This window comes from Equus asinus, chromosome 20 (genome assembly GCF_041296235.1).
Source record: "Equus asinus isolate D_3611 breed Donkey chromosome 20, EquAss-T2T_v2, whole genome shotgun sequence".
Classification (NCBI taxonomy): domain Eukaryota; kingdom Metazoa; phylum Chordata; class Mammalia; order Perissodactyla; family Equidae; genus Equus; species Equus asinus.
In genome coordinates, this window is record NC_091809.1 from 40,801,915 (window position 1) to 40,823,438 (window position 21,524).

Here is a 21,524-nt window from a genome sequence, read left to right on the forward strand (position 1 = left end):
GAAAGGTAGAAGTAATTTGGTTTTCACCTCGGGAACTAAATAAGACAAAAGAACAGGTGCTTCTCTCTTTCCTTCCACATCACAAAAACTCTCAGTCAGGTTTATTGAGTCAGAAGTACTCTCTATTGTTTCCTTTTGTTGAAATTAAAACTCAGTATCATGTTTAACCACACAATTTCTAGGCTAAGATTAATTCCTGGGTCTTCTTGATGAGGAGATCAAGCCCCTTTCTAGGATAAAGAAAATGTCTAATTCCCATCTCTAGTAGCAAAGAGGAGGAATAATGAGGAAATAGGCTAACAGAGATACCTCATTAGCATCAGATTAGTTCTTTTGTATTCTGCAAACACATTGTGCTATCCTGTGACCTTTGGAGACATATTTACCTCAAGATTTTCTCTCTTCTTGCCTAAATTACTCCTACAGCACACACAGAACAGTGCATACAGTGGCACCAAAATGTAAAGATGACAATAATTTAAAGAGATTCATACACGATTGTGTCATCAGAAAACCATGAGCTTCGCAGATCTCCCTCACACAGTTCTAATCATCATTTCAACGTTGTTTATCCTATCAAATCAGTTCCAGGATCTTTATTTTGCCAGTCAGTGCAGACATGAATCTAGCTTGTCAGTGCCCAATAGTGCCATCTGCCGGCCAATATGGGACATTTTGCCTCGATTCAGAGGCCAATCTCACAGACAGAATTCAAAATCAAGACTGTTACTGCAAGAGGAAGCCATCGCCCCTCCAAAATCAGAAATTAGGAGACCTCTGGACGTTTCTTTTGCCCCAAACCATGACCAACTTTTTCTATAAAAGAGTTCTGATGCTGGCACACAGTCTTTAGACATAAAAGGATCATTAAAAATGTACTACAACCTCTTCATTTGACAAATGCTGGAAACTAAGGTCACAGAGGCAAAATGTGTTGTTCAGGGCCAGATAGATTATAACTAGTGGAACCACTGTTAGAACCCTGGTATTTTTCTGATTTTTGCGCTTTACCACATGGGGAAAAGACATTTCTGCTCCTTCCTACTTCCTCATCTGAAACCGCTATGAAAGCTCTCTACTCTTAACACATTCTTCCATAGAAACAGTAATACGCGCAGACACACACACTCACACACACGCGTGGGCGTACACACTGCTGCAAAAGGATATTATTATAGTAATCAGAAATCTAACGAGGATCTAAAAAAAGTCTAAAAAAAGGAAAACAAAAAACAAACTAATAAAAATGACATCAGATTTCTGGTTATCAGATGTAGAGGATGGGAGAAGGGGGAATTGGAGGAAAGTGGTAAAAAGGTAAAAACTTGCAGTTATGAGATAAATAAATAGTATGGATGTAACTTACAACATGATGACTACAGGTAGCTCTGTTTTGTGATACGTAGGAAAATTTTTAAAAGAATAAATCCAAAGTGTTCTCATCACAAGGAGAATTTTTTTCTTTTTTTCCTTGCTTCTTTCTTTCCTTTTTATTGTATCTATATGAGAAGATGGATATCAGCTGAACCTATGGTGATAAGTATTTCACAACATATGTCCAATATAATATTCTTCTTTGTATTAATATTAATTGTCAGCATGGTTTTGTGATTTTAAATGATATCTGGATAACAGTCTCTGAATTAGCTTTTACTAAATTCCCATAAAGTGTCTATAAAAAATCAGACACCAAAAAATGCCTGGGAAGACTAAAATAAACTAGTGACATCCAGATTATTTCAGAATTTGGAAGGTATCCTCTAAATATAAAATTTATGGAGATAAATTGTGAATCACCATTGGTGGCTGACCAATGCCATCTTCCAGTCATGCCACTCTAAAAGTGAGGATCAGGATGTTACAAGGCCCACAGCTGTTAACTATTGGATTAAAGATAAAGTAAAAACATCACATTTTCTGCAGCAAGAGTATCATTGTGTTTATTATAGCTGGTTATTAATCCCAGAAGTTTGTGTCTTGCAATCTAATTTTGAAACAAAATCTCTGTCTAGTCTTTAAGAAATTTCTAAACATATAAAGTGTTTTGGGGGGGCTGGCCCCATGACCTAGTGGTTAAGTTCAGTGCACTCTGCTTTGGACACCTGAGTTCAGCTCCTGGGCCCAGATCTACCCCATTTGTTGGCAGCCATGCTGTGGCAGCGACCCACATACAAAATAGAGGAATACTGGCACAGATATTAGTTCAGGGTGAATCTTCCTCAGCCAAAAAAAAAAAAAAAAGTGTATTGGGGAATTTTGAAGGTGCAAGAGCCATCTCTTTGTCCATATGAAAAGACAATAAGTTTAAATTGACTTTTTCTAATCTTTACCTAGCTCTTAAAACCTGACCTTTTAGAAAGGCTGCACCCACTTTCAATGCACTGTGGTGCAGCTGACTTGAAAGAAAAAAATCCTAGAAGTTAGTTGTGTTTAAGTTTGCCCTTGACCTGCTGTTCCCAAGTCCTTGTCTTTTTAGCTTTTTTTTTTTTTTACCAGATTCTTTCAATAATTTTGACACATGCTGCAGGTTTTAGGATCTCAGGAACTGGTTTAATCTTCTTTCTATGACTAAATGAAAGCAACTCCAGTTTCTACTCTTTCTGCTACCTTCATTTCATTTTTTTCTTCATCTTTAAGCAAGATACTCCTTCTACCAAAGCTAGTGGATCAAGAAAGAGAAGGAGACACAGGGTCCCAAAATCTGATTTTGTTTACCCTGGAAAGATTAAGTCAGAAAGTTAGATACCTGGATTGAGTTGTTCATACCCCCTTTCCTTCTGCCCCTTATCTTTTCCCTTATTTCATGATAACCACTCATCTCTCTGTCCTATATGATAGGGATCCACAGCTCATTTCTTATGCCATGATCTCTGACCCACATTTCCTTCCTCTTCCTGCAGAACATTGCATGATTCCCTTCCACTCTACTTCCAAATCAAAGTAGACTCTCTGGCATTTAGCTATTTTTTTAGCACGTAGTCCCACCACTCAGAATATTTGAGTTAGGGCAAGGAACTTGGAAAAGCCACTCACTGAAACCTCGGATGGTAACTATGACACAGAGCTGAATGTGTACGTGGGAACCGATGAGACTAGCCCTAGAATCACAACCCTGGAGTTGGGAGAATGTGGCCAGACAGAGTTTTGGTTATTCACACTATTGCACGTAAGATCTAAGACTTGGTCTGTTAACTGAAAGAAATGTGTGAATTTGTGTGCTGTTTAATTATGCTCATTAAGCAACTCAATCTATTAAGGATAACATTAATACTGAATATTAGACCTGAAAAAATGTGAAGTGAGAAAACAAAACAAGGTCGGACTATTATGTAAAGATGTAATTAGTTGAAAAATATTTTTTTGTTCCTTCTTTGCAGCAAGTACTGTGGTAGGAGCCTGAGATATAGTTTCTGTCCACAGGTGTTTGCAGTATAGTGTTTGTGTGAATGTGGACTGGAGACAATTACATTAGCAAATTTCAAAACACTATTTTAAGGCCAACATTAATTACATACCAGACACAGTGATAGCACAAAGAGAAATCAATGCAGTTAGGCTGTAATAAGGAGAACCTTCCAGAACAGTAGCTAATTGAGTTGCACTATAAGAATGGGAATGACAAAAAGTTGTCTTTTTTTGAAAGTCTACCATGGTTCTGATATTGTGTAAGATGCTTTATACAAACTATCTCATTCAATTCTTACAACAACCAAAAAGCTATGAATTATTATGCCCACATTACAGATGATAAAACTGATACTCAGAATGATGAGGCTAGAATCTGAAGTCACAATTTCTGGACTCCAATTCTTATATGATTATCTCGCTATGTCTATATCATGGGAACTTAAGAGAGGAACTGCATAGGGGGATGATATCTAACAGGTGCAGTATTTCTTTTTGCGGTGATGAAAAGTTTCTAAAATTGGCTGTGGTGATAGTTGCACATATCTGTGGATAAAAACCATTGAATGGTACACTTTAAATGGGTGAATTATTTGGTATATGAGTTATGTCTCAGTAAAGCTGTTTAAAAAAAGTGGCAGGGGCCAGCCTGGTGCCACAGTGGTTAAGTTCACATGTACTGCTTAGGCGGCCCAGGTTCACTGGTTCGGATCCCAGGTGCAGACCTATGCACCACTTTTCAAGCCACGCTGTGGCAGGCATCCCACACATAAAGTAGAGGAAGATGGGCACAGATGTTAGCTCTGGTCATTCTTCCTCAGCAAAAAGAGGAGGACTGGCAGCAGATGCTAGCTCAGGGATAATCTTCCTCAAAAAAATGAAAAAAATAAGTAAATAAATAGAAAAAGTGGCAATTGAAAATGCTTGATATACTAAGACAAGATAATATATTAAAATATGACTACAACTGCATAAATCTCTATACATACATTGATAAGTAGATGATATAGATATAAATATAGATGATATAGGTGAAATAATTCTAAACAGGAAGTCAGAAACATCAAAAACCTTAGTTCCAATTTAGTCACTAATGAGAGAGATAGGAGAAATGCCAAAATATTAATAGTAGTTATCGTTGGGTGGTAAGATTAATGAGTAATTTTAATTCAATTTATGTTTTTCAGTTTTATTTACATGAGGAAAAATAGCATTATTATTTTTCAAGATCTAGGAATTCTGGAATAGGAATTCGGTCTTTGACTTAGTGAAAGGGAATTTGCCATTCGTAATACAAAATTCAAACCATTGTCATAAAGAATGAATATACACACCTGGGATTAGAGGTTCAATGTTAATATAGGTTAATAGGTATATGGATATCACCTGGTTTCTATGTAAACAAATTCCTTTATGTCAGACTCAAATACATGTCATTCATCAAAATACAGACTACAAAAATATAGAAATCAATGGAGAAAATTTAATGGACTACAGTTTTTTGGCAAATTGGAGACTATTTCATGTAAATTGAATAGAAGTTCCTATGAAAAGCGTTTATGCTATAATTTTTACAATACAGAGTCTGTATTAGCAAAAGGATAAGATCCTTCTGTTCACATCATAGCTCAGCAACTTTCTAACTCTGTAACACTGGGAAACTGTCTTAACCTCTCAGTGCCTTAATATCTTCCTTAGTAAATTCAGACAATAATATTATCTACCCTATATGATAATTATGATAATTACATATGTCAGTATTTACAAAGTGCATAGAATAGTGCCTGCATAAAATAATAATCACTGCAGAAGATTTTGTTGAATGGAAAGTCATGTAAATATATACGCATAAAGCACACAAGAATCTACTCAACCTCACTTACTTGTCCCAAATCCCACTTAGCAATCACACCAACTATGAGAGACTAGTTGCCCCAGGTAAATACAAGACAAATTTGTAAGGACAGATAATGACATATAAGCTTAGGCCCCACAAGTATGTACTCCTTGCATCAGTGCTTTTCTCAGAGCCAACTTCACATCCTTGTTTCTCAAGGTATATATCAAAGGATTTAGGGAAGGAGTAACAATATTATTCAACACCGGAACCACAGAATCCAGCCAAGAGGTGGAGGCAGGTTGCAGATACGTGAGGAACACAGGTCCATAGAAGAGCAGGATGGAAGTCAGATGGGCACTGCAGGTTGAGAAGGCTCTGTGCCTGCCTTCTGAGGAGCTGATTTTCAATATAGAGATAACGATGCGAGTATAAGAAGTGAGGATAAGAAGAAAACAGATGAGTGACACAACACCTACATTGGTGAAACTCACCGTCTGAGCTAGAGAGGTATCTGCACAGGCCAGGGATAGCACCACTGGGATATCACAGAAGAAATGATCCACCTCATTGGGGCCACAGTAGGGTAACTTAAAGATGAGGAAAGTGAGGACAGATGCATGCAGACAGCTCCCCATCCAGGTGCCTAGAGCCATGATGGTGCACACTCTGTGGTTCATGATGACTGTGTATCGCAAGGGGTGACAGATGGCTGCAAAACGGTCGTAGGCCATCACAGTGTACAGGAAACACTCCGTGCAACCCAGGAAGTGGTAAAAGAAGACCTGGGAAGCACAGCCCTGGTAAGAGATGGTCCGGCTTTGCCCCATCAGGTAGAGCATCATTTTGGGGGAACTCACTGAAGGGAAAAATATGTCAAATACTGACAAGTTTCCCAAGAAGAAGTACATGGGGGTGTGGAGGTTGGAGGAAGTGAGGATGGCCAGAAGAATGAGCAGGTTCCCTAGAAGAGTGAGCAAGTAGAAGGCCAGAAAGAAGACAAAGAGCACATTTTCCAGCCCTTCTGTGTGAGGGATTCCCATGAGGAGGAACTCAGTTACAGGAGTGTGATTCCTCATCTTCATGTCTAGTTAGACCTGGAAGATCAAGGAATGGCTTCACTGAGATGAGTTTTCCCAAAAATCTAATACCTTCCTAGAACCTATTGGAAACTGATATAAATATCTATATCATATAAAGAACTTCCAAATAGGAGTCAGGCCAATTCTGTCAGTAATTAATGTGTGATGTTGAGTAAGTCATTTAGTATTTTTTATTTGTTTCCTCAGAAGGAAAATAGAGATAACAGAGGGGCAGAATAGAAAGAGGGCAGAGAATAAACCTTACAGTTGGACATATCTGAGTTTAAATGTCAAATCTACTCCCTACTCTGTGACTTTGGATAACTTTGAAAAATATCTCTAAATCTCTTCTGTATCTTTATACATAGTATGTTAATACTTTATGATTCTTGTGAGGACTAATGCTTTAACGTATATTAATTCCCTAGCGTAATGCCTGCTCCTATCCACCCATGTTAAAAATTAATTCAAGATACTACTATTCTAATTTTTAATGAGCCTTTGTTCCAGACAGTATTTCTCTTAGGTTGATTTGCAGTAGTTCTGGGATCATCTACTGGTGTGAATGATTTGTGAAACTGCTTTCTACATCATCAGCCAAAACAACTATAAACTGAGAAATGTCTAGTGGGAATACAGTAAAACTGGATGGAAAAGATAATATTTAATGTAGGAAAAAGCAGTAGATAATTACCAATATTAAAAACAACCATCTCTCAATATAAAATTTAGTGTTTCAATAGCAATTGTGTTTGCATTATGATTGAATATATACAACCTCCATTAAGGTTTTTAAGGTTAAGCTTCATCAATCAGGGAATATCTTAAGAAACTACCATGGCTAAGTCAATATTAGCCCAAACTTAAATAGAGCTAATTCCTACATTTTCCCACCTTCCTCTAGTGCATATAACCTATCAGAAGATGAAGAGAAAAAGCACTTTAGACAGAAGGCACTTACAGACCAGACTGAAGGGAAATAGTTCACTTGGGCTGGAGACCGGGGCCCATATCCACCCTACATTGTTTCCTTTCCTTTTAGATCCTGTGGAACATGAGGGCCAGGCTCTGAGGCCAGAAAAGCTGAGAACTCCTCTTTCTCAGACTCAGTCTCTCAGGCCTGACAGTCTAGATCTGACAGTGCCTCTGGACCCTGAGTGAAGGAAGAGCATTCATTCCCTCAAGAGAGAATAAACGTCTTTGGTGTTCCTTTGGGACTCTCTTCCCTAGTGGGAACCAACTGGAAAGTCTGTAGAACAGAGGGAGCAATTAGACTGGAGACTTTCCTCTCTGATCCTCCTTTCTTCTTTCTCCCCACAGCCTCTATCTCATTATTTCTTAGACTAAAATGCAATGATATAGCATCATTGAGTTATTTTTAGTTTTTTAAAACTCTTTGATTAACAATAACTCTTGCGTATGCTTTTCCTCTGGTGGAAAGCCATCTATTGGGTTCAGATATTTGAAATTGCCCAGTGATCCCACGCTTGGAAGATCTGTGTTTGCAAAAAGGGGTACGGTTTAGGAAAGTAACCACTTAAGAGAAAGAGGCAGTAATCCCTCTGGCGTTAAAACAAAGCAAAACAAAACACATTTGCAACTTTTTTTCCATAATTAGCTTTATAATTCTCCCAATGATTATTTCTTTTATTCCCTGAATTCGTATCTTATCTTTTTCTAAAAACTCTTCTCTTTAGTTTTCCTTAAGACTGCTACTGATGTTTATCTTAGCATACTTTAACTACTGTAACTTGGTTCAATATATATTTTAAGAATTTAGCTTGTTGACTGCTCTGCAGAGAATGGGTCAGAGTAAAAACAGTAGAATTTGGGCACTGTGGGCACATTATTTTCACTGGCTGCCCAAAGAAACAAGCATGTGGACCTATTAAAATGTTATGGCTTGGGGCCTGCCTGGTGGCGGAGTGGTTAAGATTGCATGCTCCGCTTCTGCGGCCTGTCGGTGTCACAATCAATGTACACATCAGGATAGATGTGGAGAGGGCTGATGGCCACCCTGAGTTTATTATAACCAGCGTTTCAATATATACATAGCTTACAGCTGTTAAACATACACAGGTGTTCTGGATGAAATAATTAGTGAATGCCAAGAATTCTTAGTGATTTCTCAAGGAGCCCTCCCTCGGCATCTGTTTTGATATTACCAGGTTATTGCTGTGCTCGTATATCTCGGAGCAGGCAAGGTCTCTTAGGCAATGGCCCCTCCTGCTCCCGATGTCGATATCGTTTCTCCATCTGTGCCCCCGGGCGGCCGATGCCTGTCTTAGGTTGCCTCCCCCTGGAGGTCTTACCCGTCATTGGCTAACTGGCCTTCTCACCTCCGGGTCACAGCTTGTTGGCAAGCTTTTTCCAGTGATTTTTAACCCTTCCTGAATCAGGGGCGGCTACACGGCCCATGGTTTGGGGGTTTGGAACCCAGGTGTTGACTTAGCACTGCTCAACAAGCCATGTTGTAGTGCCATCCCACATAAAATAGAGGAAGATTGGCACAGATGTTAGTTCAGTGACAATCTTCCTCAAGCAAAAAGAGGAAGATTGGAAATAGATGTTAGCTCAGAGTCAATGTTCCTCACAAAAACAAAAACAAAAATGTTATGGCTAGAATCACTTTGAGATAATACAAAAAACATAAAATGACAACTGTTATGAGGTTTGGATAATTTTATAACATTCTAATAATCATTGTCCTTCTTCATGCCAAGGAATTCAGAAAAGACTTTTGTCTCCATGGTTTTGGAATTGTAATTAATGCTTACTGAGAATCTCCTTTTGTTTTTTTTTTTTTTAGCCAGACTATTCAAAGCCCTTTTATTTCTTCCTTGCATCAATCCTCTGAGTTAGATATTATTTTCCTTTTAATGATGAAAATACGGCTCAAAAATTTCAAATAATTACCAAAGTTTAATCCAAAAGTCAGGCATAGAGCTCAGATTTGAATTTCAGTCTATCGGCATTTAAAGCATATTCAATTCTAACAAAATGGAATAAATATCTTTAGTCTTAATTTAAAACGTAAATATGTGGGGCTGCTCCGTGGCATCATGACTGGATTTAGTGTGGACTGCTTCAGCGGCCTGGGTTTGGGTGTTCAGATCCTTGCGCAGACCTGCACCACTTGTCAGCCAAACTGTGATGACGACCCACATATAAGGTAGAGGACGTTTGACATGGATGTTAGCTCAGGGCTAATCTTTCTCAAGCCAAAAATGATGAGGATTGACAACAGATGTTAGCTCAGGGTTAATCTTCCTTGGCAAAAAAAAAAAAAAAGTAAACATGCTTAGTCACATATTTCAACTCATTTTTCTTTTGTTTTGTTTTAAAAATGAAGATATTAAATCAGATCGTCATAAAGTCTGAGAAAGTTTTGACTAGCAGTGATGTCCATATTTTAAACAACTTTATTGAGATATAAATTACGTGACATAAAGACCACCCGTTTTAAGGGTACAATTGAATGAGAACATAAAAAAAAAACATATGTTAGTAGAGTTTTACAACCATCACTACAATTTTAGAACATTTCCTTCATACTGAAAAGAAGCCTTATTCCCATTTACAAGCATTTCCATTCCTATGCCCACTTCTAGGCAATTATTTATCTACTTTCTGTCTCTATGTATTTGCCTTTTTAGGATATTTCTTACAAGTAGAATCAGAAAGTGTGTTTTCTTTTTAATCTGGCTTCTTTCATCCAGCATAAAGTTTTTGAGATTTATGTTTGTGGCTGCATGTGTCAGTATATTGTTCCTTTTTATTGATACATAATGTTCTATTGTATGGATCTTTCTATTTCCTGAACCATAGGCTAGGATTCTAACTTTATTCTTAGTGCCTACACATCTCTAAAAGACTATTGATATCATTAGAAACATTTTGATGATCTTGAAATCATTGTCATTTTCATCCAGTCAAAAATGATTGTGTCATGTATTAAACAGCTTAGTGTATGAATTCTGAACACGTGTGTATACATAAGAATATATATAGTATATAGTATATAGTATACTGCATATATATTATGTAAAAATATTATACATTATATAAATTATATTAAGAATCATATATTTTATAAATGATATAAAATTGTATATTATATAAATTATATAAATATATATTGTAATAGTAATATATATATTTCAATGGCTTTGATTATTTAGCTTGTCATAGATTGTTTCAGCTTGTCATCTCAATTTTTTCCTTCTGGATGGCTATGAAAAGCAATACTGAATTAGTGAAAATCAGCCCAGGACTGAAATAATTTATAGTTAGTAATGGGCCCCAATCTTCCCTTTTTCAATTACCTTTCTTATAAATTGAATATTTCACTTTGCATCTAAGTAATTCCAAGAACTATTTCTTCAAGGTGTTTATATATCTCATTGCTATCCTTATGACTCACTAAAACATACACACACATTGGGAAAAGATACAAGTCATATGAGCCTCCAAATGCAGCATCTCATTTCCACTTTTCAGAACTGCCGTTTTTGGCAAAATCTCATGTTACTAATGTAACAGGTAACATAGCCCGAATTGTATCATTCTTTATATTAAGTGTTATCCCTAAATTTTCCATACTATTAATTCATTCAATAAGTACCTGTTGCAGAAATTCACGTCACTTAACCAGATTAAATCAGTTTCACAAGACATTCACTTTCAAAGGACTAACATATATGATTTATAGTTGAATTTATGAATATATGATTTACAGATGATATTTATATGAATATCAATGTATAAATTTACAAGGAGATGGGTTGGCCCAGTAGCATAGTGGTTAAGTTTGCATGCTCCACTTTGGCAGCCCAGGATTCTCTGGTTTGGATCCCGAGTGCAGACCTAAACACCACTCATCAAGCCATGCTGTGGCGGCATCCCACATAGAAGAACTAGAAGGACTTACAACTAGGATATACAACTATGTACTGGAGCTTTGGGGAGGGAAAAAAAATTTACAAGGAGAAATAATACATCATATTCACTAGAATGCCTGTGTTAGTGGGTCAGAAAATTCTTTTCCCAACAGTAAAATTTTTCATTCAAAGCAAAATATTCTCTCAGGAGGCTGTTTGTTAGTGGAGTGTAAAGTTAAAGCAGAGTGAACTGGATGATTATCACCAAGTGTTCTCCTGCTACAATAATTTGGCACACTTTTCTTTACTGTATCAGTATACCAGTGAAGCAGGCTGAAAGGTCTAGTCTGCTGGTATTTCCTCTCTTCTGGATTTGAGAAATATGCTATCCATTTATTCCTTGTCCACTCAATTATTTTTCAACAGCTTTATTGAGGTATAATTTACATATCATAAAATTCAACAGTTGTAATTCCACAATTTAATGATTTTTAGTAAATTCATTGAGTTATTCAAACATTGTGAAAATTCAAAACATTTTCATCACCCCAAAAATTTCCTTGGGGCCAATTTGCCATCAGTTCCCATTCTTACACTCCTCCCCAGGAAACCAACTGACAACTTGTTTTTTGTCTCTATAAATTTCTCTTTTTCTAGGCATTGCATATAAATGGGATAATACAATATGTATCCTTTTGGATATGGCTTCTTTCAGTTAGATAATGTTGTTGAGGTTCATACATTCTGTACATGTAAAAATAGTTTGTACTTTTTATTACCTAGTAATATTCCATAGTATGAATGTACTATATTTTGTTTATCCTTTCACTAGATGATGGACATTTGTGATGTTTCTAGTTTTGAATATTATGAGTAACACTCCTATGAACAATCACATACAAACCTTTTGTTTTTGTTTTTACATTTTTTAAAGAATATTTTACTGAGGCCATATTGGCTCATAACATTGTGTAATTTCAGGTGTATGTTATATAACAGTTTCTGTATAGACTGCATCATGTTCACCACGAATGGTCTAGTTTTTATCCAACACCATACATATGTGCCCCTTTATAACTTTTGCCCTCCCCTCCACCCCCTACCCCTCTGGTAACCATTAGTCTGTTCTCTTTATCCATCTATTTGTTTATCTTCCACATATGAGTGAAATCATACAGTGTCTGTCTTTCTCTATCTGGCTTATTTCACTTAGCATAATGTCCAACCATGTTGTTGAAAATGGCATGATTTTGTCTTTTTTATGGCTGAGTAGTATTTCATTGTATATATATACCACATCTTCTTTATCCATTCATGAGTTGATGGGCACTTGGGTTGCTTCCACATCTTGGCTATTGTGAATAATGCTGTGATGAACATAGGGATGCATAAATCTCTTTGAATTGTTGATTTCATGTTCTTTGGATAAATACCCAGTAGTGGGATAGCTGGATCATATGCTATTGCTATTTTTAATTTTTTGAGAAAGCTCTATACTGTCTTCCATAGTGGCTTCACCAGTTTGCATTCACACCAGCAGTGTATTAGGGTTCCCTTTTCTCCACATCCTCTCCAACACTTGTTACTTTTTGTCTTGTTAATTATAGCCATTCTGATGCGTGTGAGGTGATATTTCATTTTAGTTCTTTTTCCTCTTTTTGTCCCCAAGTTACCCAGTACATAGTTGTATATTCTAGCTGTAGGTGCTTCTGGTTTGCCATGTGGGATGCTGCCCCAGCATGGCTTGATGAGCAGTGCCAGGTCCACCCCCAGGATTCGAACTGGCAAAACCCTGGGCCACTGAAGTGGAGAGTGCAAACCCAACCACTGGGCCATGGGGTCGGCCCCACCTCATTGTAGTTTTGATTTGCATTTTCCTAATAATTAGTGATATTGAACTTCTTTTCATGTGCCCATTGGCCATCTGTATATCTTCTTTGGAAAAATGTCCGTTCATAGGGTCTGCCAATTTTTTGAATAAGTTGTTTGGGTTTTTTTGTTGTTGAGTTGTATCAGTTCTTTATATATTTTTGAAATTAACCCCTTGTCAGATATATGATTTGCAAATATTTTCTCCCAGTTGGTGTGCTGTCTTTTCGTTTTTTTCATGGCTTCCTTTGCCTTGCAGAAGCTTTTTAGTCTGATGTAATCTCATTTGTTTATTTTTTCTTTTGTTTCCCTTGCATGACTAGACATAGTGTTCAAAAAGATACTGCTAAGACCAATGTCAAAGAGTGTACTTCCTATCTTTTCTTCTAGGAGTTTTGTGGATTCAGGTCTTACCTTCAAGTCTTCAACCCATTTTGAGTTAATTGTGTGTGTGGTGTAAGATAAGAGTCTACTTTCATTCTTTTGCTTGCAGCTGTCCAGTTTCCCCAACACCATTTATTGAAGAGACTTTGCTCTCTCCATTGTACATTCTTGGCTCCTTGGTTGAAAATTAGCTATTCATAGATATGTGGTTTTATTGCTGAGCTCTAAATTCTGTTCCACTGATCTGTGTATCTGTTTTTCTGCCAGTACCACACAGTTTTGATTACTAGAGTTTTGAAGTATAATTTGAAATCAGGGAGAATGATATGTCCAGATTGGTTCTATTTTTCTCAGAATTGCATTGGCTCCTCAGGGTCTTTTGTTATACTGTATAAATTTTAGGATGCTTTGCTCTATTTCTATGAAGAATTCCATTGGGATTCTGATTGGGACTGCATTGGAACTCTAGATTGCTTTAGGTAATATGGACATTTTAACTATGTTTATTCTTCCTATCTATGGGCATGGAATATCTTTCCATTTATTCATGTCTTCTTTGATTTCTTTCAATAATATCTTATAGTTTTCAGTGTATAGGTCTTTCCCTCCCTTGGCTAAATTTATTCTTATACATTATATTCTTTTTGTTGCAATTGTAAATGGGATTGTATTCTTGACTTCTCTTTCTGCTAGTTGGTTATTAGTGTATAGAAATGCAACTGATTTCTTATGCTGATTTTGTACCTTGCAACTTTACTGTAGTTGTTGATTATTTCTAGTAGTTTTCTGGTTGATTCTATAGGGATTACTACATATAGAATTGTATCAACCACAAACATTGAGAGTTTTACTTCTCCCTTTCCAGTTTTGATCTCTTTTATTTCTTTTTCTTGCCTAATTGCTCTGGCCAAAACTTCCAGTATTATGTTGAATAAGAGTGGTAAGAGTGGGCATCCTTGTCTTGTTTCTGTCCTCAGAGGAATGGCTTTCAGTTTTTCACCATTAAGTATGATGGTTGCTGTGGGTATATGGTCTTTATTATTTTGAAGTACTTTCCTTCTTTACCCATTTTAATGAAAGTTTTTATCATACATGGATGTTGGATCTTGTCAAATGCTTTCATTGTATCTATTGAGATGATCTTGTGATTATTATTCCTCATTTTGTAATGTAGGCTATCACATTGATTGATCTGTGGATTTTGAACCATCCCTGCATCCCTGGTATAAATCCCACTGATCATGATGTATGATCCTTTTAATGTATTGCTGTATTCAATTTGCTAATCTTTTGTTAAGGATTTTACATCTACTTTCATCAGTGATACTGGCCTGAAAAAACTTTTCATTTTTTATATTTTCCTTGTCTGGATCTGGTATCAGGGTAATGTCAGCCTCGTAGAATGAGTTAGGATGTATCTTATCTTCTTCAAAAATTCCAAATAGTTCAAGAAGGACAGATGTAAAATCTTCTTTGAATGTTTTGTAGAATTAACCTAACAACTCATCTGGTCCTGAACTTTTGTTCTTTGGGAGGTTTTTGATAACTGTTTCAATCTCTTTCCTTTGGTTGATCTGTTCTGATTCTCTATTTCTATTTGTGTCAGTTTTGGGAAATTGTATGATTCTAAGAATTTATCCATTTCTTCTAGGTCATCCAATTTGTTTGTATAGCTTTTCATAATATTCTCTTAAAATTATTTGTATTTCTGCAGTATCCATTTCAATCTTTCCTCTTTACTTTCTAATTTTATTTGACTCTTCTCTCTTTTTTTCTTAGTGAGTCTAGCTAAATGTTTCTCAGTTTTGTTTATTTTCTTAAAGATCTAGCTCTTAGTTTCATTGATCCTTTCAATTGGTTGTTTTAGTCTCTATTTCATTTATTTCTGCTCTAATTTTTTTATTATTTCCCTCCTTCTACTGGCTTTGGGCTTTGTTCTTCTTTTTATAGTTCTTTTAAGTGTAGTTTAAGATTACTATTTGAGATTTTTCTTATTTGTTGAGGTAGGCCTCTTGCTATAAATTTCCATCATAGTACTGCTTTTGCTGTGTCTCATCAGAGTTGGTATGCTATGTTTTCATTTTTATTTATCTTCAGGTATTTTTTGTTTTCTCCTTTGATTTCTTCATTAATCCAATGGCTCTTCAGTAGCATGTTGTTTAGCCTTCATATATTTGTGACTTTCCCAGCTTTTTTGTTGTAGTTGATTTTTTGTTTCATGGCATAGTGATTGGAAAAGATGCTTGATATGATTTCAATCTTTTAAAATTTATTTAGTCTTGCCTTCTTTCCCTACATATGGTCTATCTTTGAGAATGTTCCATGTGCACTTGAGAAGTATGTGTAATCTAATGCTTTTGGGTAGAAAGTTCTGTAATTTCTCTTAAGTCTTGTTTCATTTAATGCCACTGTTTCCTTGTTGAGTTTCTGTCGTGATGATCTGGGCATTGATGAAGTAGATTGTTGAAGTCCCCTACTATTGTTGTGTTGCTGTCAATTTCTCCCTTTAGATCTGGTAATAGTTGCCTTATATATTTTGGTACCCCTATGTTTGGTGCATGTATATCAATAAGTGCTATGTCTTCTTGATGGAATGTCTTTTTATTATTATATAATACCCATCTTTGTCTTTCTTTATTTTTTTATCTTGAAGACTGTTTTGTCTGATATAAGTACTGCTAAACCTGCTTTCTTTTGCTTGCTATTTGCTTGGAGTATCACCTTGCATCCCTTCACTCTGAGCCTATGTTTGTCTTTAGAGCTGAGATGTGATTCCTTGAGACAGCATGTTGTTGGGTCTAGTTTTTAATCCAGCCAACGATTCTGTGTCTTTTGATTAGTGAAGTCCATCCATTTATATGTAGAGGAATTATTGACATATGAAGGCTTCACACTGCCATTTTATCTCGTGTTTTTTGGTTGTTCTATATTTCCATTGTTTCTTTTCCCTTGTATTTCAGTGCTATAAAGTTTGGTGTTTTTTTTATTTTCACTTTATTTATGATTTGTGACACTGTTCTGTCTTTTGCATGGTGGTTACCATCAGATTTGAATCTCATCTTACAGAAGAGATAGTCTATTTTCTGACAGCCTCTTCCCTCCATTAGCCTAAAAAGGTTCAATCCCTCTCCTCTTCACCTTCTGTGTTATTGTTGTCACAAATGATTCAATTTTGTGTAGTGAGTTTGTGATCAAATTGAAGTGTTTATAACTATTTTTGATGCTTTAGTTCCCTTTATCTTTTATGTTATAATTGTTTGCTAACTTATTCTAATAGAGAGCTGCAATTTTCTGATTTTGTCTATTTATCTCCTTGTTCAAAGCTTTGTATAAAATTTTACCTTTTTGTTTCAGGGAGGAGGGCTCCCTTCATCATTTCCTGTAAGGCAGATCTAGTGGCAATGAATTCCCTCAGCTTTTGTTTATCTTGGAAATTCTCTATTTCTCCATAATACTTAAGAATAATTTTGCTGGATAAATTGTTCTTGGCTGATAAATTTTGTCTTTCAGTATTTTGAATATATCATTCCATTCTCTCTTAGCCTGTAAAGTTTCTGCTGAAAAATCTGCTGAAAGCCTGATAGCGGTTCCTTTGTAGGTTATTCTCTTCTGCCTCACTGCCCTTAATAATTTTTCATTGTCATTGACTTTTGCCAGTTTTAATATTGTATGCTTCAGAGAAAGTCTTTTTGCATTGATGTAATTAGGACGTATACTGGCTTCATGTACTTGTATATCCCCTTCTTCCCCTAGTTTGGGAAATTCTCAGCTATTATTTTGTCAAACAAGATCTCTGCTCCTTTCTCCCTCTCTTCTCCCTCTTGGGTACTTGTAGTATTTATGTTACTTTTTCTAATTGTGGAATATTTCTTGAATATTTTTTTCATTTTTTTAGATCTTAGCTCTCTCTCCTCTTCCACCTGAAACATTTCTAGATTTCTGTCTTCCAGGTCACTAATTCTCTCTTCTGTAAGGTCTACTCTATTTTTTATGCTTTCTACATTACTTTTTCTCTCATTAATTGTGTTCTTCCTATGCAAATTTTTGAATGTTTCTTTTTTAGGTTTTCAATCTTTTTGGTGAAATATTCCTACCGTTCATTAACAAAATTAAGTAAGTAAATAAAATTAAATAAAAATTATTGAATTCATTGAATGGTCTTTCTGTGTTTTCTTATAACTCATTGGGTTTCTTTATGACAGCTATATTGAATTCTCTGTCATTTAGATTGTGTTCTTCTGTCACTTCAGGTTTCGTTTCTCAAGAGTTGTCATTTTCCTCTGTTCTGCAGTGTCATTGAAGCAAAAGAAAGTCAAAGAAGAAAAGGAGACCGATAATATCTGTCCCTGCAGCTAAATGATGTGTCAAATTTGGGCTCAGTTTCTTCATATGTTAATTAAGTAGCATTATAATGTATCTTTACACGTGTTGCAACTCTTAGAGTCCTAAACGCTTATTATCAGTTTTGTGTAGCTTCTTCCAATCTTATTTTTCATCACACATCCTGGTATATTTCAGAACCATCTTGCTCATAGAAAATTTTTCATAAAGTAACAATTTCATTTTAATACCAGCCAAGTCACAATTATTTGGTAAGTAGTCCAATTATCCAGATATATGCATATAAAAATGTGAACCTAAGCAGAAATGATATACAATTACGTATTTATTTGTACTTTCAACAATACTCTTTCAGTTCAGCAGCATTTACATATTTTTTAAAAAGTTTACAATTTATATTTATAACCTGTTCACATACATACAGAAATTGGATTGAGACTAGGAGAAATCTTTGCATAGGTGATAAAAATAACTGCTTCATCCCACTAGAAATGTCTCTCTCCTCAGCTAGATTTTATTTCTATGCTACAGGACTCAAAAATGTAAATTTCAATAACATTAATATTATTTAGTTTTGTTAATTAATAAAAGTCATAGATAAACCTTAAAAAACTTCAATTATATTTTCTGAAGGCCCAATATCTCCATATGTTCATTTATATCCCTTTTGATGTTAACCTTCCATATGCTGTTACTGGATATAACTGATTTACCTTTACTTGTGATCAACATCTGCTCACAGGAAGCAATGTGATAATTCTATTCATACTAATTTATAAATTGCTGATTTGTTTCTATTTCCTGCATTATTGTCATTTTTGCAAGGATAAATGTTTACACTATGGAGAAAAATTTCAGTAAGTAGAATTTATGACAAGAATAAAGAAGTGGAGGGTCTGGCCCAGTGGCCAAGTAGTTAAGTTCCAATGATATGCTATAGCTACCCAAGGTTTGCCATTTGGATCCTGGGCACAGACCTACACACCACTCATCAAGCCATGCTGTATTTGCCTCCCACAAAGAAGGGCTAGAATGACCTACAACTAGGGTATACAACTATGGACTAGGACTGTGGAGAGAAAAGAGAAAAAAAAGAGGAAGATTGGCAACAGATGTTAGTTCAGGGCCAATCTGCCTCACCAAAAGAAAAAAGAAAAAAAAGAAGCAAATGGGGTTTAAAAAAAAGAATTAAGAAGTGGAAGAATAGGAGCTCTTCAGACCATTCTTGAAATTGATCTGCATAGCCAGGCCCCTGAATAAAGCTTGTCCTGCTCAAAATGTTTTAATATATTGTTATCCTGACAAAGATACAGACTAGAAGACAAAAAGACTCCTTTCCAGCTTCAAATACAATTTAACCATTGAGTTTGGTCCAGAGCAATCACTTTAATCTCACAAAGACTCATTTTATATCTATCTGCTAGAAATATAAAGATTAGCAAAATAAAATACAATTCCTTTAAAGGGTTCACTCTAGAGTTATAAAAATCTAGTTTCTAATCCTGACACTGACTTTACCATTTTCTAACTCTGGGGTAACAAGCAACTTATTTAAACTCTCTGAGCCTCATCTCCTGTGAAATAATAACAGATAATAATGCTGTCTGCTTCATAAGCTCTTTGTGAGGATTGAATGAGATCATGAGCTGGTTTTCTCAGTGCTTGGCACTCAGTAGTAAATGTTCAATATTAGTTTAACAACCGGCCTGGTGCATTAAGGCTATGATAATGTGGGTGATAATTTAGTTACAATAGAAGCATTATAGATGTGATGAAGATATAATTAGAAATGGACCGGAAAAAGAATCAGCGAGATTTGAAAAAAAAAAAAGGAACATATGTGTAGTCCATCGATCTTTGACAAAAGAACAAAGGCCAGAAAATTGAGACAAGGTAGTTTTCCAACATATGGCTCTGGAACAACAGGACATCCACATGTAAACCAATGAATCTAGACGCAGACCTTACACCCTTCACAAATTAACTCAAAATGGATCACAGACCTAAGTGTGAAGTGTAAAACTATAAAACTCCTAGAAGATGACGTATGAAATAATCAAAATGACCTTAGGTATCACGATGACTTTTTAGATACAACACCAAAGGAATGATTTGTGACACAAATAATCGATAAGCTGAAATTCATTAAAATTAAAAAAAATCTTCTTCTTTGTGAAACACACTGTGAAAAGAATGAGAAGACAAGCCACAAAGTGGCAGAAAATATTTTAAGAGACACATATGATAGATGACGGTTATCCAAAATAAACAAAGAACGCTTAAAACTCAATAATAGGAAAACAAACAACTCAATTAAAACTTGGGTCAAAGTCCTCAACAGATGCCTCACCATAGCAGATATACAGATGGCAAACAAGCATATGAAAAGATGTTCCACATCATATATCATCAAGGAAATGAAAATTAAGACAACAATGAGATACTGCTACAAATCTATTAGAATGACCAAAATCCAGAACATTGACAACAGCAAATACTGAGGAGGATGTGACAAAACAGGAACTCTAATCCTTTTGTGGTGGACATGCCAACCGGTACAGCCGGTTTGGAAGACAGTTTGGTAGTTTCTTACAAAACTAAATACATGGTTACCATACGATCCAGCAGTCTTGCTCATTGATATTTACACAAAGGAGTTGAAAGCTTATGTCCACACAAAACCCTGAGCATGGATTTTTATAGAAGCTTTATTCATAATTGCCAAAACTTGGAAGGACTGCTGTCCTTCAGTAGATGAATGGATAAACAAACTATGGTACACCCAGATAGTGTAATATTATTCAGCACTAAAAAAAAATGATCTATCAAGTCATACAAAGACATCGGGAATATTAAATGCATATCGCTAAGTGAAAGAAGCCAATCTGAAAAGGCTACATACTATACGATTCTAAATAGATGACATTCAGGAGACAGTAAAAGATCAATGGTTGCCAGGAGTTGAGGGCAGCAGAGGAACAAATAGGTGGAGCACAGAGAAATTTTTTAAAAAATTTTTTATGAGGCGGATTCACCCTGAGCTAACATTTGTACCAAACTTCCTCTACTTTGCATGTGGGATGCCTCCACAGCATGTCTGATGAGTGGAGTAGGTCCATAGCTGGGATCCAAACCTGTGAACCCTGGGCTGCCAAAGTGGAGTGTGTGGAACATTAACCACTCAGCAATGGGGTCAGCCCCTCTATTTATCATTTTTATAGCAATTACAACGATGTGGTATTCGTGTTAGTTTAAACAAATTGAATGGAAGACAGCATAAAAGCACACCCCTTGAATATATGGATAATTGATTTAAGTCAAAGGTGGCATGAAAGGTCATGGGGAAATTTTTTTCAATAAATTATGCTTGGACAACTGGATCATCAAGGAAAAGATAAAATTAATCTTTTATCCATAGCATATACAAAATCAAGTCCAGGGGTACTATAAACTCAAATATGTACAGCAAACAATACAGCTTTTAAAAGTTAAATTGGGGGAAATATTTTTGACCCAAATATAGAAACTAGTTACAATAAGGGAAACTGATAATTTTCGTTGCTTTAAAGTCTAGAATAACATTAAAAGAGTATAAAGAGAAAGTGAAAGTCACAGGTGTTATTTATAGCCCATATTACTAATAAGGACTCATATTCAATATGTAAAGAACTCTTAAAATGTACATAAAAAAACAAGACTTCTAATATGAAAACATACAAATGACTT

General features: G+C 35.7%; 1 protein-coding gene across 1 annotated transcript; it reads right to left on the reverse strand.

The window, feature by feature from the left end:
* Positions 1 to 5,388: 5,388 nt before the first annotated feature.
* Positions 5,389 to 6,327, reverse strand: LOC106827894 (putative olfactory receptor 10D4). Its single transcript, XM_014836063.2, has one exon. The coding sequence runs from the start codon at positions 6,325 to 6,327 to the stop codon at positions 5,389 to 5,391; it is 939 nt and encodes a 312-aa protein (XP_014691549.1).
* Between the last annotated feature and the right edge of the window lie 15,197 nt (positions 6,328 to 21,524).